General features: G+C 39.4%; 1 protein-coding gene across 1 annotated transcript in view; it reads left to right on the forward strand.

Annotated features, from left to right (window-relative positions):
• LOC124716913 (ATP-binding cassette sub-family B member 10, mitochondrial-like) overlaps window positions 1-23,892 on the forward strand; it is a 112,324-nt gene extending 88,432 nt beyond the window's left edge. Inside the window, exons 9-11 of the mRNA XM_047243482.1 lie at window positions 1,277-1,311; window positions 13,226-13,335; window positions 23,213-23,892. Of these exons, the coding sequence (XP_047099438.1) occupies window positions 1,277-1,311; window positions 13,226-13,335; window positions 23,213-23,331 (264 nt within the window). The 3' untranslated portion in view covers window positions 23,332-23,892. The remainder of the gene's footprint in view (window positions 1-1,276; window positions 1,312-13,225; window positions 13,336-23,212) is intronic.
• Window positions 23,893-25,420: the final 1,528 nt, after the last annotated feature.

Consider the following 25,420-nt stretch of genomic DNA (forward strand, 5'->3'; position numbering starts at 1 on the left):
TTTCCTTAAGTACACCCAAAGCAACTTTCACATCCAGTGATTTCTCCCCATTAGAATGGCATGCTAAGTTCTAGGTGTTAAAGTTTCCTCGATCCAGTATTCTATAAAATTATGATATGTTCACTAGGTAGCAAACATTTCCTTATTGCTCTTTCACTTTTGTTATTCTCTGTCGGTTTCATAGATTTTTTCATCTACTTTTGTACTTCATTCCTATTCTCCACAGCATTTGGGACATTGTACTACTCCTTACTTTATTAAGTACTTCTCTAACTCAACAAATCCTAGTTTTTCTTTACTCATCTTGCCACTCCCTCATTTAATCTTTGTTTGCTTCTACCTATTGTCCTAGTCTGCAGTTAGTAAGTGTAAAATGTCAGCTATTTATTAGTTTTCATATTTTTCGACATACATCATTATTTAGTAATATAATGACAATGCTTTTCTAGCAATCTGTTTATGAATCATCTGTGTTTTTTTGGCACAATATCCAATACCTCCCACTGATTATAGTGACAGAAGAAATGTTGTCAATTGTTGCGGACTAACTTGAGCTCAAGCTATTAATAGATTGCCTTCTGTGTCAACATTCTCACCTTCTTCTTCCAGGGTCTGGGAAAGTTGTTCTCTGCTGTGATAGCTTAGGTATGCTCGTGCCGTTCATTGTTTCATGTTGCATTTCCTCAGTGCTTGTCCTCAGGAAGGGAAATGCTAGTAATGCCAATATACACATTTTTTTTAAAAAACCCTACCTTGCAGAGGAAGGAAAGAGGGATAGGTTTTGGGAGATTGGCAGAGGAGGACAAGTCATTTAAACCCAAGTTAAGAGGGGACCCACCTGTTGTGAAGTCAAGAGGATGTTAGTATACTTTACTTAATTGAAGTATTTGCTAATTTATTCATGGTGGGTTTTTTTTCCCCCTCTGTGTCTGCTTTCATTCTGTGTATGGTAGCCTGTTTAGTGTGAGTTGTTTTTATTTATTACATTCCCCTCTTACACTGAGTTACCCTCAGTCCATGTAGTTCTCATTGTGCTGCAAACTAATCATGATGCTACCCCAAATAATAAAGTTAATCTTCCTGTCTTGTCTTTAATACCTCCTTGCTCCTATAAAAAGCTTATACAGTCGGTAGTAATTCCAACCATTTTTAACATATCCTCAAAATATAAACTCATTCCATACATGAATAGAGTTTCATTCCTCTAAATGAAATGTGCTATTTGACAACTGCATTATTGACCCTGCTAAATTTTCCTTTTCCTTTTCTGTTTCAGAATCCTCGAATCTTGGTGCTAGATGAGGCAACAAGGTAAGTAAAGTTTTCACTTGTGTTTGTCATAATTTCTGGATGTAATTTGTCCCAGTATTGATTAGTTGATAGATACAACTAGTTGCCACAATTACTTAGAATGCAACTCTTGGGAAAATGAAAAGCCATTATGAAATGTTTCAGGAACTAGCAGTGGAATGGGTTGAAAGTGAAGAAATAGAGACGTAAATAATATTGTGTTGAGTTTCCTATTTGAGGGCATAATTTTTAGTGAAACTGAATGAAAAACAAATATTTTAATTGTTTAGAGACAGCCTACATTATGTTAGCAGATATGCCTGAAATAAAGCAATTTTCAATGCTCAAGCCTCAAGTTATGATGTTCGAGACATTCGTCATAAATCTATGTTGACACGCTCCACATCCAGGGTGAGCTCATTCAAATATGGATCCAGAGAACACACAGTCAACAAATAAAACCAAAGTAATTAATAGACAGGCAGTTTTCCTCACAACAGCTGTGATACACACATTTGTAGGCTTTTGGAGTTTTCCTAACTTTGTGCATGCAGATATATGGGCTTTCCTTCTTCCTTCTCTCCATTTGCAAGTGGGACAAAAAAGAATGCAGTGACACAAAATGCAAGTGACTGGCAGAGTATTTACGTAAATGTAGATAATAGACTGCCTCCCTAGCCAAATTGTTAGCATTGCTGCCTTTGGTGGAGTAGGACCTGTGTTCGATTCCCGATACCTCCTCAGATTTCTTCAGAGGTACGAAGTTCTGGAAATGTGGTTCACTCAATCTCATGAGGCTAAATGAGGAGCTGCTCAAATAAAGAAGTGGCAGCAGCATCAGGACTCATCAACTGGAAATAAAAGCTGGAGAGACGAGATGCCAGTCGTACAAGATGTGATCAAAAAGTAATGGGACTTTTTTAGTTCCACAGGCTTTATAAACCCAATTTTCAGTTCTTTTATCTTGTTGGTACACATGTTCCTGATACGTGCTTTAATTTTCAGCTGTTTTGAGTATAGTTTATTGTTGACAGTCTGAAAGGCTATATGTGTTTTCAAGTGCTCAGCGAATTTTTATTGCTGAAAAAGATGGATCAAAGAATTTGCATTAAATTTTGCTTTAAAAATTAAATAAAGCGCATCGCCGCATTTAAAATGTTGAATGTGGCTTTTGTCAAATCTACTTTGAGTAAGACAAGAGTTTACAAGTGGTATAAATTTTTCAAAGAGGGTCAAGAAAATGTTGAAGTTGATGACCACCCTTTATGCCTTAGCACGTCAATTACTGACAACAATGTGCAAGACGTAAAGAAAATGGTTCTGGAAAATCGCCGAGTTGTCATCAGAGTTTGCCGATGATGTCGACATATCCTTTGGCTGATGCCAAGCAATTTTTTGGGACATTTGGGACATGAGATGTGTAGCAGCAAAGTTTGTTCTGAAATTGTTGGATTTTTACCAAAAACAACAACATGAAGATATTGCTCAGAAGTTGCTGAGTGAAGTTGACAATGATTCAGAACTTCAAAAGAAAGTTATAACAGGTGATGACGAAATATGGGTATAAGGGTATAATTTTGAAACTGAGGCTCAGCTGTCCCAGTGGAAACTGCCTGAAGAGCCAAGACTGAAAAACATTCTACAAGTTTCATCAAGTGTAAAGGTTTTTATCACTGTTTTCTTTTATTACAGTCGGATAGTGCATAATGAGTTCCTACCTTACGGTCGTACAGTCAAGAGAGGATACTATCTGAAAGTTACAAGCCATTTGCAAAAAGCAATCTAAAAAAAAAAACGGAACTGTGCCAAAACCACTCATAGAAATTGCATCACACTAAAGCTTCCGCTCGCACCTCAATGCTTGTTTATGATTCTTGGGCAAAAAACAAAACTGCTATGTTGCCTCAGCCACCGTATTCACCAAAGGTGGCCTCTTGTGATTCCGCCGTATTCACTGAACATGGCCCCCTTGTTACTTTCTTCTATTCCTGAGGCTGAGGAGAACCGTGCAAGGGTACCATTTTGCCACCATTGATGACATAAAAACAGAATCGCAGAAAGACCTGAACATCATATTGAAAAATGAGTTCCAGAAGTGCTTCCAAGATTGGAAACTGCTCTGACACATGCGTATTATATCTGAGGCGGATTACTTTTATGTAGATAACAGGCGTTTCAGAATGGAAACAATAAACAGTAGTGAGAAAAGGCAGCCATTCACCTGTAGGTGAGTGATTCCTGGCACTTAATATAAGTACACACACAACAACACAGGCATCAAGATGCTGACACCTGTGGCTGTATCTACACTGCCAGTTCAGGCTATAGGAGTGTGGAGAGAAGAAAGTTGTGTGGCAAGTAGAGGGGTTAAAAGGTATAGGGTAAGGAGGATACTGGTCAGTGATGAGAGATAGGTTGAAGAGGAAATGAGTGTCTCATAAGAGAAGCAGCGAAGTGAAGCTGAAAAGTGAGAGATGGGAACATGTAGGGGTAAGTAAGAGTTTTGGACAGAGGAGGTGAGGATAGGATACGTGAGGGTAAAGTAGGGTTCATATGCTCGATTGTTTCATTGACCAAACTGTCCAATCGAAAATGACAATCCTCGGCCTTTCAGTTCGATAACATATAGTTGATCAGATGCTGTAGAGATTTCTTAACTGATTCTGTGTGCATACTTCATACTTATTCTATGCTCTACCAAACGATTAACGTGGAAACACTCCCCTGTGACTTGCTTTGTTAAGGTAAAGCTCTCATCAGACTTTATGTTGATTTGAACACCACATTGGCTTCTACAAGTGATGCTCGGTAAGATGAACAGGATAAGACATGAATCTATATGAAACAAGCTTCAGATCAGTCCCCTTAAAGAAACTGTGGAGAAAAATAGACTGAAATGGTTTGGCCTTGTGAATAGAATGGGATAAGAAAGACTACCAAGAAGAGCTCTGTAATTAGCAGAATATGGTAGAAGATGAATTGAAACACCTTGAACAAGATGGAGAGTCCAGGTAAAGGATGATGTTAATCGGAGAGGACTAAAACGGGAGAAAATAGTGGACTATAAACTGTGGAAGAAGATTGGGAGAGGCCTTGTGAACGACTCGAATAAGCAGAAATGTTTCAGAAAGAAGAAGGTGTCAGAAAAAAGTCTTTGGACCGACTAGCACTGAACCTCAGACCTTTAGACTTGTTTTCTGACATCCACGTAAGCACAGAGCTGCACACATCACATTATTTAGGCCATAAAATAAAGAACTGGAGAAGGTATTGTGCACATTTCATTCTCAATGACAGATTATTCCAGTCAAAAGAACTATCCAGAAAAGTTTTTCAAGTTTTATACAGTGAGTTTTAATGAGACACTATCGATAATTGGTCTCTGTGACACATCATTAAAACACTTTGCATCACCAGAAGAGATTAAGAACAACTTTAAAGTAAATTAAAGACATTTATTATAATTCTCGATTAATTAAACACACTACAAATCACGTCAAATCAGATATAGCACTTCATTGAACAGTACTGAAATTCATTGCATTGGTTGTTGTTTTACACAGTTTTAATAGAAGATACATCTCTTATCCTGCCAGTGTTAAATATGTCAACATCTCTGACCCATTAATCTCGGGAAGTGTTCAGCTTATCAGCTTCCTTTCACTGTCCCATTGTCAAAAACAGTTTCATGAAGATACTGAGTTGCAATGAAGCTTAAGTCCCTTTACAGGCTTTGAAAGGGCATGGCCGACTTCCTTCCCCATCCTTTCCTAATCCGATGAGACCGATGACCTTGCTGTTTGGTCTCTTCCCCCAAACAATCCAACCCAACCGTTTACAGGATGGTTCTTTTATCTGATTTGCCCAATTTTTAATACAGTTTTGGGTACAATTTGTTACTAATATTAGTGTATGTGGTATGAAGATAAAAACAAAAAAGTAATTAAGTACATATTAAAATTCTACCATTGAGGGTAGAAGAGGGGGAGGTGGTGTTAACAGAGATTAAGTCCGTGACAATGTTGTTGTACAGTGATATGTCGGAGAGCAATTCTCCCACCCAGTACTATTTCCTCTCACTTGTAGAGAAGAGAACCTGCTGTCCAGCATATCTTCTCCTTCCACCACCTCCATTTTACCACAAATGTATCATATTGGCCAGTTCTGTAGTTAATTGAATGAAGTACTTCTGAAAGTCGAAAATACCTATATCATACATCTATACTCAAGATGTGTGTGTTGCTGTTACAAAAGCTACACATAAGACACACAGTATATGAAGAATGGAAAAAGAAGAGATTTGGTACAAGCTCAGTTATGACAAGAACTGGGGAACAGTCAGCCATGCCCTTTTTAAACAAACAGTCCCAGGATTTGCTTTGCTTGATGATGCAAAGGTACTGTGAAAAAGATAAATGTTAAGTTGTCAGATGGGTACTTAAACCATCCAGCACTACACCACCTCACTTTGTGCTATGGAGGAAGACAGCAGCATTCTCATCTATTACCTGTTGGGTTTATGAAGCTATGGGCAGATTCCGACATTGCTTTAATCCTTGGTAATGTGAAGTAAAGTAAGGCTGTCCTGCACTGTTGCTGGGAGAACAGAGGTGCAAGTTTAGCTGTGCACAGTTCACATTTCTTTCATAAAGTATGAGTTGCATTAGCTGTAAGTTTTAGTATATGTGGAGTTAAAGATCAGGGAGAAGAAATAAAAACTTTGAGCTTTGCTGATGACATTGTAATTCTGCCACAGATGTTGACAGTCTTGGAAGAGCAGCTGAATGGAATAGATATTGTCCTGAAAAGAGCTTATAATATGAACATCAACAAAATTAAAACCAAGGTAATGAAATACAGTCAAATTAAATCAGGCAGCGCTGAAGGAATTAGATTAGCAAATGAGACACTAAAAGTAGTAGGTGTTTTTTGTTATTTTTGTATTAAATAAGTGACAATAGCCTCAGCAGAAAGAATATAAATGCAGACTGACCATAACAAGATACACATTTCTGAAAAAGAGGAATTTGTTAAAAACATAATTTAAATTATAAAAGAAAACATGTTCCATAATAGGCTACAACATAAACATTCTTTACTTAAATCTTACAGTTCGCTAATTTTGATCATAACTCATTTTCTAATTGTGACCATAACTCCTTTTCAGGCTACATGTGTGAAGTTACATATTACATATTGTAAGTATCAGATTCTTTTGGATTACACGTATGAAATCAGATGTCATATTCCATAATTACATTAGGAATTAATCCACATTGAAAAGATTACAATCTCACATGCCACATATTGATAACTGTGAACAGTATGTGGCATGTGAGGTTGTAATGTTTCCAATGCAGATCCATTCCTAATGTACTTATGGAATATAATGCCTGGTTTCATATGTGCAGAGTAAAAGAATCTAAGTATTGCAATATGCAATACATAACTTCATACACATGCTTCAAAATAACTTGTGGTCGAATTTAGCCAATCGCATCGCAGGATTTAAATAAAGTAAGTTTACATTACAGCCTACTACACACCATATTTTTGTTTATAGAGTATTTAGAGGCTGTGGATCCTCACAGAAACAAAATTTTAAAAATAAATTTAAATGTTAGGAAGTCTTTACAAAAATATTTATTAAGATGGTTCAAATGGCTCTGAGCACTATGGGACTTAACATCTTAGGTCATCAGTCCCCTAGACTTAGAACTACTTAAACCTAATTAACCTAAGGACATCACACACATCAATGCCCGAGGCAGGATTCAAATCTGCGACCATAGAGATCGCGCGGTTCCAGACTGAAGCACCTAGAACCGTTCGGCCACACCAGCCGGCATTTATACACAAAAGAAGTATGCACGATAAACAGTTTACAGAAGAAGAAATGAAAATAGAAGTTTTTGAATTGTGGTGCTACAGGAGAATGCCAAAGATTAGATGCAGATCAAATAACTCATCGTGATGTGGAGAAAATATCACAACACACAGGAATTGATCCACCCACCATCTCAAAGGCACGTATCTGATGATACGGACAACCTGGTAACCTCCCCTACCACCACTCAATAGTGGCAAGACAGCCATAACCACACACCGACACTGCATTGCACGAACAGACTGTGCGTGCCGTCACCACCAGACAGCAAAATAGCTCAGTGTGGGACATCACCGAAATGCATGCTCGATGACCTACCTGCAGTAAAGATTTCGGTGAGGAAGCCCAGCTGACCCGTGTATCGGATCAGCAGCAGCCTTGGGGTCCAAGATTTGGTGCCACTGGGCTGTCCGTAGAACCCCAGTGAACTTTGTGAGCCTTAGTTGAGCCACCACCAGCTGTGCTGAAGGTGTTGCTCCTGCCTACACATCAGCTGATTGCCAACAGCACGTTGCAACTAGTTACACACAAGGGCTTCAGGCCTGGATGCCTCTGCTGCACTGTGCACAAAGATGTCGTCTGTTGATGCCAGGCTGCTTCCACTAGACGAGGGCACTCGTGTGTGTACTTTGGCACGATGTGTCAGTAAAGAGTTTTATTAAAGTCTGTCTGTCTTGCTGCAGCCACTTACACCTTCAGTAGACTCAAATACTCCATCCTGACAGATCAAAGCAATGCTCTCCCAACTTCAGTTGACGGACAGTTGCAACTGACCATTTACCCTAATGAGGAGGTACTCAACTAAGATTGGGGAAAAAGAAATTCGTTGCATAAATTACCAAAAGAAAGAGCGGTTGATAGTACACCCTGATGCATTGAGGAATCATAGGTTTGGTAATGAAAGACATGTGGGGGTTGGTGGTTAAAACTGTAGAGGGAGACCAAAGCTTGAATAGAGTGAGCAAGTTCAAATGGAACTAGTTGACAACAGTTGTGCTGAGATGAAGAGGCTTGCGCAGGATAGACTATTATGAAGAGCTGCATCAGATGAAGACACCACCACCACAATTGTAACAGTTCAGTTGAATGAAACTCTATGTTTGTGTTGTTAATGATGGTGGGACAGACAAAGTGTCTTATACAGGGTGTCCCAGCCATCTTGTCCATCCAAAATATCTCTGGAACAATAACAGCTATTGGAAAAAGACTTTCACCGGTATCGACGTAGGGCTGGGGCCCATGAATGTACATATTTGGAAACATTCTAAAACGAAAGCATATGTGTTTTTAACACAAACTTATGTTTTTTTAAATGGACCTCCTATATTTTTTCTTCAGCAATCCATAGCATGACAAAGCACATACACAATGGCATTGATTGCATCGCAATATTCCCATTACATCCCGAGATATTAAGACGTGAAGTTGACGCTAGAAACACCCGACATGCGCTTCTAGCGCACATCCTGAGGCTCAGGCGTGAACCCCATGCTGCCCGTAATCGCGATGTGATTGACATGCGTAATCACACTTCCATACTTATCAAGAGGTCTGAAACGAATGATACGGTCTGCTGCCATCCTGCATTAATGTCGTACATTCCAGCAGGTATTTATCCCATAGGCTAGGGGTAATGCGGTTCTGTAACATATCTGTGTACCGCAACGTTAGTCATAAAGTTAACTTCGCTTATCGTTAATCCGTTACTAAAAAGCTAATGCCATTCAACGTTAAAACTTTACTTTACTGTAGACCTAGCGCAAGTGACAGTTAATCATTCACTCGTAATAGTAAAATTCATGTTGATGGTTTTAGTGAAATGAGCAAGTGGACTAAAAGTTTTACCGTTGTTTAGGGAATAATGTTTTGATTTGGGAAGTTCAGGTAGGATATAGAAGATGAATGTAAACATGTTTAACCAATTAGTTTTATTATCACATAATTATCAATGTTATGTTTATCTAATGCGTTAAATTACAAATTGTTGCAAACAAATGTTTCTTAACATCACTGGGTAAAATGGCCCTTTGTAGAAACTTCCACTGTGATACCAGCACTACATACTAAACATAGCGTTCACATCTCATGCTCAAAGTGATGCCCATTGGCTTGCATACATAGGGTCACTCTGCAGATGAAGGATGCCCTACTTCGTGCTACTGTTTCCTCTTTGATGGCTGTACAAGCATCAATAATGCATTGCTTCATGTCCTCTGGTGTTGTTGGTTCATGTTGGCAAACAGCATTCTTCACTGCTCCCCAAAGAAAATAATCCAGCGGTGTAAGGTCCGGAGATCGGGCAGACCACCTAACTGGGCCACCTTGTCCAATCCACCTACCAGGGAACTTACGGTTCAGAAGTCGTCGTGCTCGTAAGGCGTTATGTGCAGGGCATCTGTCATGCTGATACCGCATGACCATTCTCCGGTTCAGAGGTACAGTGTCCAAGAGAACAGGAAGATTGTGTCATATAAATCTGGAGTATTGTCTGCATTTTGGATGCCATTTATAAAGAAAGGTCCGATAATGGTATCTCCAATAATCCCACACCAAACATTAACTTTCCACGGACGTTGATGCTCTACCTGACGGAGCCATTTTGGATTGTCTGCAGACCAATAATGCATATTCTTTCGTCGGTAAAGAGAACATCTGCAAAAAAATTTGGATTAGTCAGAAGTTTTTGCTGAGCCCACCGACAAATTGTTACCCTATTGCGGAAGTCATTTCCATGAAGATTCTGGTGTAAATGAACATGGTAAGGATGAAATTTATGACGTTTAAGAATACGCTGTGCACTTGATTTCGACACACCAACTTCACGTTCAATTTGACGTGTGCTGATTTGAGGATTCACAGCTATGGTAGCGAGCACAGCAACTTCAGCACATTCATCTGTGAGTGTTCTAGGACGATGTCGAGATCTTGGATTTAAGCTTCCCGTTTCACGTAGACGAGATGTGAGACGACCAAACATCCAGCGTGAAGGCGATGGCTTGTCAGGAAATCGTCTTCTGTACAGTCGTTCTGCCTGAACAGCATTTTGTCCACCTACAACAGGGTACAGTACAGGTATGTAGAGTAGGGTAGAAAACAGACATATTAACTTAATAATCATAATGTTCACTAACAGTACTATCAATAAACAAGCAATCTCATAACGTATTTCCCGTCATAGTACATTCTACATAGATCAGCAGCATTTCTACCATATCTTCATGTGTGTACATTATACTGTACAGTATAAGTTCCACAACACAACGTTTATTCACAATGTGTACTACCTCTGTGCCGTCACTAGATTACTCTGATGCACGACTACACTGGCAAGCGGTGTACTGCACGCCAAAGCAACAACAAATGGGATGCTCGGAGGGTGGTGGAGTACAGGAGTTTGCATGGGTCGCAAATCATAAACAAGGTGAAGTGGTAACTGTGGCAGTAGTGGGAACTACGTTGGACACTTGACTAGGTAGAGCCAGGCCCTGCGCGACAGTCCCAGTGGGTCATATAAAGCATTAGATAAACCTTATTTTGGGTGTGCAGGATAAATAAGACAACCTGACGGGTGTACACCGATTGGTACTGGTTCATATTGTGTGTGTAAATATGTAAAACGTGCAAGAGGGAAACCATTATGAGTTTATGAGGGTTGATGGCAGCAGACCGTATTATTTGTTTCAGACCTCTTGATAAGTATGGAGGTGTGATTACACATATCAATCACATTGCGATTACAGGCAGCATGGGATTCACACCTGAGCCTCAGGACGTGCGCTAGCAGCGCATGTCGGGTGTTTCAAGCGTCAACCTCGCGTCTCGATATCTCGGGATGTAATGGGAATATTGCGATGCAATCAACGCCATTGTGTATGTGCTTTGTCATGCTGTGGATTGCTGAAGAAAAAATATAGGAGGTCCATTTAAAAAAAACATAAGTTTGTGTTAAAAACACATATGCTTTCGTTTTAGAATGTTTCCAAATATGTACATTCATGGGCCCCAGCCCTACGTCGATACCGGTGAAAGTCTTTTTCCAATAGCTGTTATTGTTCCAGAGATATTTTGGGTGGACAGGATAGCTGGGACACCCTGTATATGCCAATGTAGTCTTTCCCATTGCATGTTCGCATTGAAAAGCTATTGTATTTCCAGCCAAGTGGCAGTATTGAAACACCATAGCATTTCAGCAAGTGCCATACTCTTAATGCCATTGTGAAACATGAAGATATTACAGAATACAGATAACCCCCCCCCCCCCCCCCCCCCCCCCATATTTATATGTGTGGGACTGGCAGAGGCTCCACAGTTTTGTATGACCTGTTGGCATACTGACTGGAACGAGGGGGCCCGAGATTCGGCCAGGCCACAGGCTTGTGTTCAGATCACTGCTTGGGCACTCTTTGACCCTCCTCACATGCTACCCACTGCTAAGCACGATGTGGGATTCCACACCAAACTGTGTTGCTAGCTCTCATCCCTGTTGACAAGGATTCTCAAGGATCTTTGCTTTTGTCGATTCCTTTATGTATTGAGTGGGTGAACAGCTATTAGTAGAGCACAATAAAGACCTCAGTGCCTTCGCCCGGGGAGTGGGGCAGCCACATCTTGTGTATTGGTAGGGGGAAATCAACAATACCTTGACATACGTGCCGAAATGTCACAGTCTTCGAAATTGATACCCAGCCGAAAACACGAGAGCTTTTAATTGTAAGTATCTTACCATAAGTGTATACATCTCACTTCCCAGGCTGTCAGTGGAATGAGCCACTAAAATATTTTTCATGCTCTATTTACCACTCGTTTATGGATAGTACTTTGTCTTTGGTGATTTTTACCTTAAAGGCATTAGGCTATTGTCTGTGGCAAATTTCTCTGTCCGACATTCCGTCTTTCACTGCAGGAAACATCATCAGGGGCTATAAAGAGTCAGAAACCAGTTACAACCTCAGACAAGCGCTGTAAGCCAGACTGTTCGTAGATTATCCGCCGTGTTTTGTAGCCGCGCAGTCAGAGGTGTCCTGTCACGGTTCACGTGGCTCCCCGCAACCTAGGTTAGAGTCTTCCCTCGGGCATGGGTGTGTGTGTTGTCCTCAGTGTAAGTTAGTTTAAGTAAGATAAAGTAGTGTGTAAGCTTAGGTTTCGGGTGACCTCAGCAGTTTGGTCCCGTAAGATCTTACCACAAATTTCCATAGATATCCACATAATGGGCAGTTCGTAATGTCCTCAGACCACTGTCTGAGATCGTAGAATCGTGCTGACGTGTGCTGTGGAGTTTGTAGTAGCGAAGAACTGGCACCGTTCGCTTTTTGGTTTTGTGCTTCTGCATATGTATGGTGTCTCTTTATATCCTGACAAAGTAGTGATTGATTTTGGATATCACTGTAGCACTGGAGAAATGAATTTGATGATTTCCTGGTCCTAGTATATGATCTACCACTGCTGATTTATCTAGGTTGTCTGGATGAAAAATGCTCTTGTGTTCCTCAAGGTGGTTATTAATGCTTCTTTTTGTAGTTCCTGTGCACACTTGAGTGCATGTCCTAGAAATCTTGTATACTCCTGCTGTGGCAAGCGGTGGGTGTAGATCCTTTGTAGTGTTCAAATATATGTACATCTGTCTTGTTAGTATCAACACTTTCTTCCAAGTACCCAGCTGAAGTGATCCGCAACTGTTGTTACAAACAGGAAGAAAGATTTCTTCTTAGTTGGTCGTTTTTTGTGACAAGCTCCAGAATTTTTGGAAGGCACACAAAAGTCACCAATGACACAAAAACCAGCTATGAAAGTCTCAGAGCGGTTCTAGGCGCTACAGTCTGGAACAGCGTGACCGCTACAGTCGCAGGTTCGAATCCTGCCTCGGGCACGGATGTGTGTGATGTCCTTAGGTTAGTTAGGTTTAAGTAGTTCTAAGTTCTAGGGGACTGATGACCTCAGAAGTTAAGTCCCATAGCGCTCAGAGCCATTTGAACCATTTTTTGAAAGTCTGCATTGTACGGTTATAAGTTGTATGGCAAAACCACTGACTAATATGTACTTTTGCACCAGTGCTCTAGATGCTGAAAGCGAACACCTGGTGCAGGAAGCATTGGAGCGAGTCATGAAGGGGCGCACAGTCCTCACCATAGCACACCGGCTGTCCACCATCAGGAATGCAGGTGCAGTAAAACTCTGCATAATGTATTCATATGTATTTCTGTCGGCATTTTGTAGCATGTCTGTAGTTTTAATGCCAGAAGTTATCAGTTTCTTTTGTTTAATGGTGTATGTCTTGTTGAAATGTGATACAAGGGGAGCCAAATGAAAATGAGGCAGATGGAAAAAGAGTAAATAAACAGTTTGTTATTTCAAAAAGTACTCTCCATCACTGCTAATGCACTTGCCTCACTGAGAGACTAGACAATCACTGCTAGCATGGAAAAATGTTTGTGTTGCATATGAAACGATGATTGTGCTAGGCGTGCACCTCTTTGTCGGAAGGCAAATAACTGGCACAAATGTATTCCTTCAGGCCCTCAAAACTATAAAAATCACATGGGGAGAGACCGTGACTGTTTGCACGTTGTGTAAGTACTTCCCAGCCAAACTTCTGCAGTGTAGCACAAAAAACCTTGGCAGCATGTGGACAATCATTACCATGCAGTAGAATACCATCCAACAGCATTCCTGGGCATTTGGACTTCATGGTGTGCTTCAGTTTTTGCAATGTTCACATACCGCTATGTATGTGTTAATTGTGACACTGTGTTCCAGAAAGTCAATGAGCAGTGGGCCCAAGCAGTCATCATGACTTTCCTGTAGCTGGCATGCAGAGCTTTGGATTTTTTCAGTGGGGATGGCGCCATTGCTACACTAGTGATCAAAAGTATCCGGACACCCCCAAAAACATATGTTTTTCACATTACGTGCATTTTACTGTCACCTTTTACCAGGTACCCCATGTCAGCAGCCTCAGTAGTCATTAGACATCGTGAGAGAGCAGAATGGGACCTGACGTGGAACTCACGGACTTCCAACTTGGTCAGGTGACTGGGTGTCACTTGTGTGATACATCTGTACACAGATTTCCACACTCCTAAACATCCCGAGGGCCACTGTTTCCGATATGATAGTGAAATGGAAACGTAAAGGGGCACGTACAGCACAAAAGCATACAGGCCGACCTCATCTATTGGCTGATAGAGACTGCTGACAGTTAGAGGGTCGACGTGTCTAATAGGCAGACATCTATCCAGATCATCACACAGTTGGATTTCGTGGTTGAGCGGCTGCTAGTAAGCCACATGTCACGCCAGTAAATGCCAAACGATACCTTCCTTGGTGTAAGGAGCATAAACATTGGACGATTGAACAGTGGAAAAACATTGTGTGGAGTGACGAATCGTGGCACACAATGTGGCGACCCGATGGCAGGATGTGGGTATGACAAATGCCTGGGGAACGCCATATGCCTGCCAGCAGGTGTAGTGCCAACAGTAAAATTCGGAGGCTGTGGTGTTATGGTGTGGTCATGTTTTTCGTGGAGGGGGTTTGCACCCCCTGTTGTTTTGCGTGGCACTATCACAGCACAAGCCTACATTGATGTTTTAAACACTTTCTTCCTTCTCACTGTCGAACAGCAATTCGGAGATGGCAGTTGTATCTTTCAACACAGTCGAGCACTTGTTCATAATGCACAGCCTGTTGCAGAGTGGTTACACAAAAATAACATCCCTCTAATTGACTGGCCTGCCCAGAGTCCTGACGTGAATCCTATAGAACACCTTTGGGATGTTTTGGAACGCCGATTTCATGCCGGGGCTCACCGACCGACACCGATACCTCAGTGCAGCAGTCCGTGAAGAATGGGCTGCCATTCCCCAAGAAACCTTCCAGCACCTGATTGAACGTATGCCTGCAAGAGTTGAAGCTGTCATCAAGGCTAAGGATGGGCCAACAGCATACTGAATTCCAGCATTACTGATGGAGGGCACCACGAACTTGTAAGTTCTTTTCAGCCAGGTGTCCGGATACTTTTGATCACATAGTGTAGCATCTTCCCCCAATTTTGTGGGGCAGGAAACGATATTCTTTATCATGATACCAATCAGATGCTGCAGTGATGTTGACACCCATTTCAGTTGCTTGGGGAATCCACTGTGCACAAATTTTCCAGAATTACAGACGCGCTGTCACGATGGTGTGTGTGGTATTGTGACTGATAACCAAAACGAGCTGAATGTCTTCCACCATCTGCTGTCAGTCATTTCTGATGGCACTGTCTACTGCTGCAGTTACAGATGGGGTAACTACGTGATGAGACTGACCTGGTCAACTGCTGTCTTTAATGACATCTGACCTCAAAATAATTTATCTGTTCAAACACTTGTGCACCTGACATACTGTGTTCAATACAAAGCAGACATTCAGCCATGAATTTCACTCCCATACACTCCTTTCACTGTCAAGAACTGCACTGCCCCTCGCTGTTCCTCTTTCCCAGCCTCGGTAGTGAAGTCGGACAACTCACTGACCCGATGTCAACTGCATCTAACAGACAACTGACACAGCAGTGAAAGTTCACGCTATTCCATCCTGATTCCCTGTAGAGGTGTTACTACTGTACTTCTATACTCACTCCTACCTGTGTTACCAAAATCCACACTGTGCTCATTGTGGAGTCGGTCTTGTTTCCATTTGACTACCACTCCTTAAACTGTTGCGTGTTTGAATATTGTAGAAAGTTCTGTCAGAATCTTAATTATGTCTGATTAACAGTAGCAAATCACCAAATGGCAGAGGCATTGCGTCATCTACACACACACACACACACACACACACACACACACACACACCAATGCAGCTACATTATCCTGGATGAATGCACAATGCCAGGAGAGGACTACAGTTCAGCAGGTAGACTGGCATGAGTGGTAGTATTAGTATGGGGTAGAGACAGGGGAGTGTGGGGGTGGGTTGGAGACGCACAGGATAAGAATGCAGGAGGGAGTGGCATGAACAAAATAAGCCATAGACTATTTATTTGTAAAACTGTTGCTGCATTTCTTTGTTTTGCCAACTTTCGGGTTGCGGAAGCATACAGATAAACAGAATACGTGTCGCATTTTTGTAGACACACACAGGAAATGGATAAAGGTTCTAAGAACTTATGATGTGATTGAAGAGTCAACTGAGCACAGAATCAACAAAAGACAACTGAACTGCTCAAGTTTTACATTGCTTTGTGTCTTGCATACTTTTAGTTTTGTATTGAAACGTCTCTCTCAAGACCATTTTGATTATACATCACTGAAACACCTACTCAGATCTTTGTGAACATTGTCAGGTATAGATGAGCACAAATAAAAGGTAAGCTTGCTCAGCTTACTTCAATTTTGTAATGTCGTATAGTATTATACTGTGGGAGAACTGATCAAGTCAAATTAAGTTTTTCTGCGCCCAAAAGTATTTAAAATGAATTATTTGCTGTATGAATTCAAGAACGCCTGCTGAAGGCTGTTCAAAGAATCAAGTGTAGTAACTACACCTTTTCAGTATATTCATTCATTTACAAAATTTGTTGTATGGAATATGTGTCCCTTTTGAACCAGCACTTTAGTCCACAGAGTCAGTACCAGGAATAAGAACAATCTTCGTAGAGACTTAGTCATTCGCTTTGGTCCAAAAAGATATCAGTTATTCAGAAACATATATGTTTTCTGTAGCTTGCTAATAACCATAAAATGTTTAGCTACTGATAAACTACATCCATTGATGAATTTATTAGCAGAACTATTTCATTTATTTATTATTAATTGTATCACATAATGAGAGTGATATGTAACTCCTGTTTTCGGCATGGTGTGGTAATGTGATCTATATGTTGCCTGCATATGTTAACTACACAAATTTGCACTTTGTAGCTGTGGCTCCATCGAAACTGTCTGAAAAGTGTTAAAAGTAGACTACTTTCAGTAATGTACTTTACGCCAGATTGCAATTAACACACTAAAATTGTACTTGGATGCTGATTGGACTTGTTTTTATGATAATCACAGTTTGTGGTCTGACCTTGTTGTCCTAGTAAGCATTAGCCATTATTGAAATTTAACACTGACAGAATGAAATTAATTAAGAGTTCACAGTCACTCGTTAGAAACAGTCGCTGAATTATTGAATAAACTCTTGGACGTGAAATTTAGATAAAACACAGTACATGGTACATTCCCCCTCGGACATACATCTTGTACAGTTCATAGCTCTATGCAGAATTATTAAAATGGCTTCCAACATGCCTCTTATATAAGTTTACAATAATTAAAATTGAATTTACCTATTGTTGTTTGCTAGATTTTCATAACTTACAACTAAAGATTACATTCTAAGCAAATGAATTGTGGATGGAGATTAGTTTTAACAAGGACTTCAAAGATACAGCAGTGACTTCTGTTAAATTACTTTGGTTAGTTTATGCAAATGTTTGATTCTATTTCAGTAACAATGTTGTAACTACAGATCTTAATTACACCTGAATTAAATGAATGTTGGTGTTGCTAACCTATTTTTGTCTCTGATTGTAGAGATACATTATTTATTTATATAGCTTTTTCATCTACTTTTTCAAGAAGCTAATAATTGGGTATATGTTGACATGTGAACAATGATAATGAAATCGAAAATTACTGATATTTTGTAATTAACACAGTTTTCATGCAAACTAACTACCTCATCATACTCCTGATAACCAAAGGAATGTAGCAGTCAAGGAAGTTAAGATGGGTAACCTGTTAGTCAATATTTGAGATTTTTTGGTATTGTGTACTTCTTATGTAAATAAGAGTACCTTAAGATTTGAATGATAATAACAATAATTATCATTGGGGGGGGGGGGGGGGGGGCAGGAGGGAAGAACAACATAACATATGGAAAGAATAAACGTGCTTTGTTACATGTGTAAGCATTGTAAATGGTTTTAATGATTCTTGGCTACAATAACATAGTTATTATCTTGTTGTTGTTGTTGTCTTCAGTGAAAAGACTGGTTTGATGCAGCTCTCCATGCTACTGTATCCTGTGCAAGCCTCTTGATTTCCGAGTAATTACTGCAACCTACATCCCTCTGAATCTGCTTAATTTACTCATCTTTTGGTCTCCCTCTAAGATTTTTACACTCCATACTTCCCTCCAGCACTAATTTAGTGATCCCTTGATGCCTCAGATCTTCTGTAGCACCACATTTCAAAAGCTTCTATTCTCTTCTTGTCTAAACTGTTTATTGTGCATGTTTCACATCCATATGTGGCTACACTCCAGACAAATACTTATAGAAAAGACTTCCTGACACTAAATCTATACTCAATGTTAACAAACTTTCCATCTTCAGAAATTCTTTCCTTGCCAATGCCAATCTACATTTTATACCCTCTCTACCTTGACCATCATCAGTTATTTTGCTGCCCAAAGAGGAAAACTCATCTACTACTTTTAGTGTCTCATTTCCTAATCTAATTCCCTCCGCATTGACCGATTTAATTCAGCTACATTCCATTATCCTTGTTTTGCCTTAGTTGATGTTCATCTTGTAGCCTCGTTTCAAGACATTGTCCATTACATTCAACTGTTCTTCCAAGTCCTTTGCTGTGTCTGACAGAATTACTATGTCATCGGCAAACCTCAAGGTTTTTATTTCTTCTCCCTAGATTTTAATTCATACTCCAAATTTTTCTTTGGTTTCCTTTACTCCTTGTTCAATGTACAGATTGAATAACACTAGTGATAGGCTACAACCCTGGCTCACTCCCTTCTCAACTATTGCTTCTCTTTCATGCCCCTTGACTCTTATAACTGCCTTCTGGTTTCTGTACGAATTAAAAATAGTCTTTTGTCCCCTGTATTTTACCCCAGTCACCTTCAGAAATTGAAAGAGAGTATCATTAGCTTATCCACTTTTATATGATCGTGGTAAGTTCTTTAATTAATGTGTAAATGAAAATAGTGAACAATTTTTGGTTTTATCCACATCTTTGAGGACCAACAGTAGCAGAAAGAAATTGAATAATCCCTCTTGCTCCCAGAGTTCATACCAACTTCTCCTTCTTTCCTTTACCCATAGTAGCTAACCACCTATCTTCCTCCCTATAAACCTGATTTTCCTGATGAAGGAACATGTTTAGTTTAGTTCACTTCAATTTTTTTCCCTGTTCCACAGATTATAGTTATGACCCCTACTATATCATGAAATGTATCAGTATTACAATGACAGTACATGTTATTATAAGTACACTTTCTCAATGGAAAGTATGGCAACATGTTGACAGTTTACATTGAAAAACATCCATACTCAAATGTGGCTGGTAAGGGCAGGAGAGGTGGTGAGGGAAAATTTCTTATCATCAGACTTTGCACCCTAATTTCCTAGGTTGAAATTCAAAACCTCTCACCTAGCAGCATGGCACAGTGGCTAAGAGAATGGATTTGCATTCAAAGGGAATGGGGGTTCAGATCTCTGTCAAGCCATCCAGTCATAAGTTCAGCAAGGATTTTGCTAAATTGATGAAGTCAAATGCCAGGTTGGTTCTTTTTAATTGGACACTGTCATTCTGTAAGATCTGGTAAGGTCATGTGTGTGGAGTATGCTGTCTTAAATTTTCATTATTAAATTTATCTTGCTCGTACATTAGTAAGATATGACCAGATTGATTGCTCAGGCAGTCATTTTTTGACGCCTAAAATAGACAGAAAATAATGTTCATAGAATGTTCAGCACACTTACAATCTGTACAGTTTAAAAGGAAAAGAAAAGAGACAGAGAACATACAACGGAAATATTGTTACGGTGAGTAATTTGTCACTTGTAATGCATGTGCGAATCGTTAAAACTGCTGTGTGCTCCGGTGCTACTTAACATTGAGAGCTAGAGAGCTCAATGTTGCGCACAGCTACACAATTAAATAGTCATATTAAAACTAAATTAAACAAAATACACTAGAAAAAGGAGGTTGGCAGTTCAGCTGAGGGTCGTAAAAGAACGCCATAACAATAGTAAAATCTGTGGAGAGTATGTGAGAAGATATAACGTGTAGTCTAATGAGCAGGCTACAGTTTGACAATAGAAATGTGCACATCAATAAATTATGAGGAAATTTAACAAATGAAGTGCAAGATCCAAAAGGACAAGGAGGAAATGTTGCACTGCAAATAAGTTCATTGCAGCCAGTAGGTTTAGTTTTCTTCAGGCGCACTCTATCTCGTTGTCTTCAGTTGCTGATGGGCCATGTGGAAGCTGTTTCCTTAGCTTCATATGAGGCAGAAAGCTTCATGTAGAAACAATGAGTCTGACACTTACTGCCCCACTTGAAGGCAGTGAGGCTACTTCCACTAGGCCCATCTGTGCTCCTTCACAACACATCAGCGACTGAAGACGAAAGGTTAGAAATTAGAACATGTGTTCTATCATCTCATATACTCTCCTGTCATTTTAGTATTTGTGTGGAATTCTTTTATTACCTCCAGCTGAACTGCCGCCTGTACATACCACTGTGCTTTCTACCCAACGGACATTTCTCTCTGTGGTAAGTAGCGACATCATAAAATGAACAGTAGTTTTTATGACTCTGTACAAGTTTGTACTACATGTGACGAGTTATTCACTGTAACAATATTTTAATGTGTTCTGTCACTTCATTTTCTTTTTGTAGTACACATTGCAAGTAGGTATATGAGGTGCTATCAAAAATTTTCGGGACTGGTGCTGCCATCCATTGAAAACGTTACCTTTGGACTGATGGTCACCATCACCCTCGAAGTAGTTCCCATCTGCACATACACACTGGTCCCAGTACTTCTGCCACTGGTCAAACGTTTTCTGGAAGTCATGTTCTTTGAGGGTGTTCATCACCACCAGCGATGCTTCTGGAATCCTCTGTCGAACTGACAGCCTTTCAATTTGAGTTTCAGTTTTGAGAATAGCATGAAGTCACAATGTGTCAAATCTGACGAGTACGGTGGGTGGGGTATAACCACTATGTTGCTTTTTGCCAAAAAGGTCCTGGTGAGCAAGGACATGCGACAGGGCACATTCTCGTGATGCAGCAGCCAGTTCCCTTGACACCAGAGTTTGGGCCATCGTCGCCGCACGTTTTGACAGAGCTGTAGTAAAACATCACAGTAGTACGCTGAATTCACTGTTTGGTTGGTGGGACGAATTCTTTGTGCACAATTCCCTTGGTATCAAAGAAAACTATGATCATGCTCTTCACCTGCCTCACTTTTTTGGGTCTTGGAGAGCCCGTGTTCTTCCACTGGGACAATTGTTGCTCTGTCTCTGGGTCATAACCGTAAATCCAGTTGAATCGTTGCAAAGGTCTCCGTAGCACTTTTACCGAGATTCGCACAGAATTTGATACACATGCGCTGTTCTGTTCGTGGATCCATCATAAAATCACCTCACACCAAACACAGAGTATTACGGAAATCACTGTGGACACGCAAAATGTCCTCCTAGCTGAATGCCACTCTGCACACTGACTCATCAGATATGCAGCTCTCGCCACCTAGCGGGGCAAAGATCTACTACTCCTACTTCCCAGATGGCAGCACCAGTCCCAAAAATTTTGTATTCCACCTCGTAATTCCTTATGAACAATATTTTTTTTTTGCCTGTTTTACAGCTGAAAAAGATATTTGAGAAATTCAAACCAGTCATATCACTTTATTACGTTGTGACCAAAACAAATACATTTTGTACTGAGAACACTCTGTTTCCATCCTCATCCAATGTGAGCTTCTTGCTCCATCTGTAGTGGATTTATTGTTAAATCTATCTGTAATATTTCCAATAGTCTGAGATCGTGACTGTGACTGTATTTGCTGTTATTCCACCTGTTGGACTGAGATGCTAAGCTTGCTGATTGCCTTTGCAATATTTAGAAAAGTGGGTTGTGTTCAGCACTAGGATTTATACACTCTGTTCTTTTCATTCTGCACTCATCTTTAACAAACTATGACACTACACTGTGCAAGCACTGATTCCAGTCATCCATATATGATACATTACACTAAGGAAATGAAATGATTCTTAACTCAACAGTGTATTGTGTCCCATGAACATATTAGACTTTTCCTGATAATAATTGATAGCTTGTAGCATAATGATCATCCATAAATGCCCTTTTATTTCAAAAGACATCCACTGAAACTGTTGTCGTTGTGAAATGTGGTATAGTGAATAGCGGTTTATTCATCTCATAACCTACAATTATAATTTTTTGGGTTGCAGTACAGTAAACACATCAAAAATCAGTAATTACATTCAGTTATATAAACTTGTAGCTAATGGAGGCAGAGCACTATTCTAAAGTTAATATTTCTTCTCAGAATAAAGTCATATTTACATAATAATGCTAATGATCAATGGCACCCTGCTTAAATTATAACATCATCCTTCACCAAATCTCCTATCAGCTAGAACACTGGCTCCTTTGCCAGTAGACGGAGTTTCATGTTCAGAATGTTCATATCTTTTAGCCCATTGAAATTTTCATTCCCCTGTGTTGAGGAATATGGAAACACAATTTTAATCGATGAACAGGAAGCATCAAATTAACTTTATTCCTTGGGTGACAAAAATTTACTTTCTGAGAATAACTCTGGTTTGTTGTATAAAAATATTATCATCTATGAGATGTATAGGGATGGGACTGTTAAAAAGTTTCAGGCTTATAAATAATGAGCAGTGTGATTTATTTGAATGTTCAGCACACTTGTTCTTTGTTTGTTTATTTCTGGAAAATCAGTATACATGATATATTAGTAGAGTTTCTGCAGGAAACATTGCCATACATATTAAAATACTGTACACAATTGAATGATTATACCAATTTGCAAACTATTTCGAGGAATTAATGCTTCATTACTTCTATAAATTGTCATACTTGCTTTGTTTTGAAATATCATTTCTCCTGAATGTACAGTACTGTCAGTGATTGTAATGTCTGAGAAATTATGTGGCTTGCTGGTTTGCAGTGAAATAATTGTCATTGTACACATTGTTTGCAGATCAAATTGCTGTCCTGGATCAAGGGAAGATCATTGAACAGGGAAGCTACGAGGAACTGATGGCACTAGATGTAGGTGCATTTAGGAAGCTAGTACAACACCAGACATTTGCCAGCTGATCATGAGTGAAGTGTGACAAATATATCTATGTCATAATTTATTCATAGATGTTTTTTACTGTGCACTATTACTTTTGGTAAAGATCTGTATCTGTTGTCCTCACTTAGGAGTGAAGTGTTGCCCAAAACAACAGACCATTTGCTGAATGTTACATTTACAAAAATATTCGTACATGAATAAGAAATCTATGATAATTTTACAGGTGCACAAATGATCAATTGGAAGTAATAATGTTGTACACAGGTATACACCATACCTGTCACAATATAGAGGATATTTGTGACTATTTTTATAATAGTGAACTTTGTACAAATCTGCCTTTTATAAACATGACAGAGTAGTAAGTTATTTAAATTGTGACTGGCTTGTAAAGTTAAAAATAGTATTTGACATTCAGGTTGTCACAGTTGAATATAAAAGGTTTGAAGCTCGTCTGATATGGGCTTTTAGAAGTGTACCTTTTGCTATGTCTGTGGTATTTTTGTATTTATGGTTTTAAATATGAGACTTCTTTATTTTTGTTATTGTTTTGAAAATAAATTTATGACTGTTGAATCCAATAATGATTATTTTGTCTGAAAACCCCTTACCAATTGGTGAAATAAATCTCGAGTGAACAGCCTGGTATGAATGTGCATAGGACACAATATTTCGGCAATCGACCACGATCATCAGGTGCGCTGATGTACTGTGTCCTATGCACACTCGTACCAGGCTGTTCACCCGAGATTTATTTCGTCATAAAATATGCCTGGAGAAATTGAAGAATCACCCCTTACCAGTTATCAATATCTTGCAGTGTAGACTGTTTGTAATAACATTTACGCAGCAAACATTATGTGGAGGAGCAAAGAAATGTGTGTTTCAACATAATCCAAGATTTATAATTAAAAAAATTAATGTGCAGAAACTTGAGTCATCAGATCTGCTAGGATTGATGTTTGTACTGTGCACATAATGCCAGTTTTCTTCAAAGATAAAATTTCTGCCATTGCAGGTGTTGCAGTTTTACTTACAGGCTTATAATCTTCAGTTCATTTCACCTATTTAACAAAAACTAATTTTTACCCATCACAATGGTACAGAAGTTCAAGGCGTGGTGAAGGTTATCCAAGGCATTAACAGAGTGATTGTGCATTATTTATCCAGTTTCCATTTTATCATAGACTTTCAGTTTGAAAATCATTAGAAGCAAAGGACAGAATACAAATGACTATATTGGCACAATCACACTTCACACTTAAGGTGCTGGTCTCGTAGATAGCTGCCATTACCTGTCTGCTGGCTAAAATATATTTTTAAAGTTATGTGTGTGCAAATACATCGTTTGAATTTCAAAACATTTTCTACTTTAAACACACATATTTTGGTATTTTTAGTGTTACATTTTGAGTACACAGATGAAACTTCAATGTAACAGTAATCATCACAGAGAAAAGGGAAAAGGGATTCTAGTATTCAGAAATGTAAGCAAACATGTGAAATTTCTGTTTCTATTTCTTTTACAGCCAATTTACATCCAAAGAACTGCGCAAAACACAAGATCAAAGCAAAATTTTGCGTTTAAAGTCTAGTAAAGGTGATGCAAATTGAAACATGGAGAGATATGCAGTCCAGCATTACATTCACTGGACTCTTATGCTCACATTCATTTACTGACTTACCCAAAGCAGAATCTTTCATAAAAACACAATCTGTGAATACAACACGCTAAACGTAAGCAGCAGTTCATGTTTAAAAGGATGTAGAATTAGTGCAGTTTTCAGATGATGTGTAATCTGAATTGTCATGAAATACTTCATTTTCATTGTATGTATACTTATCAAGGACTTTTTAAATCATTTTCTCCAAACATTTCACCTCCTCGCTGCATATTTTGAACACAAAATCAGAGGAAAAATACACAAAATGCACAAAACAAAGAGAACTCAAACATAACCTAACGCCAAAGATGCAAGAGAGAATAACAAAGGTTTTAAAGAAGTTGAATTGTTCCGGTATACTGCTGCTGTCATCTATGAAGCCTGCTGACCTCACAGATGATTCTGGGAGCCATAAAAGTACATTCAAAACTGCAGAAAATCATTG

This window comes from Schistocerca piceifrons, chromosome 9 (assembly GCF_021461385.2).
Source record: "Schistocerca piceifrons isolate TAMUIC-IGC-003096 chromosome 9, iqSchPice1.1, whole genome shotgun sequence".
Taxonomy (NCBI): domain Eukaryota; kingdom Metazoa; phylum Arthropoda; class Insecta; order Orthoptera; family Acrididae; genus Schistocerca; species Schistocerca piceifrons.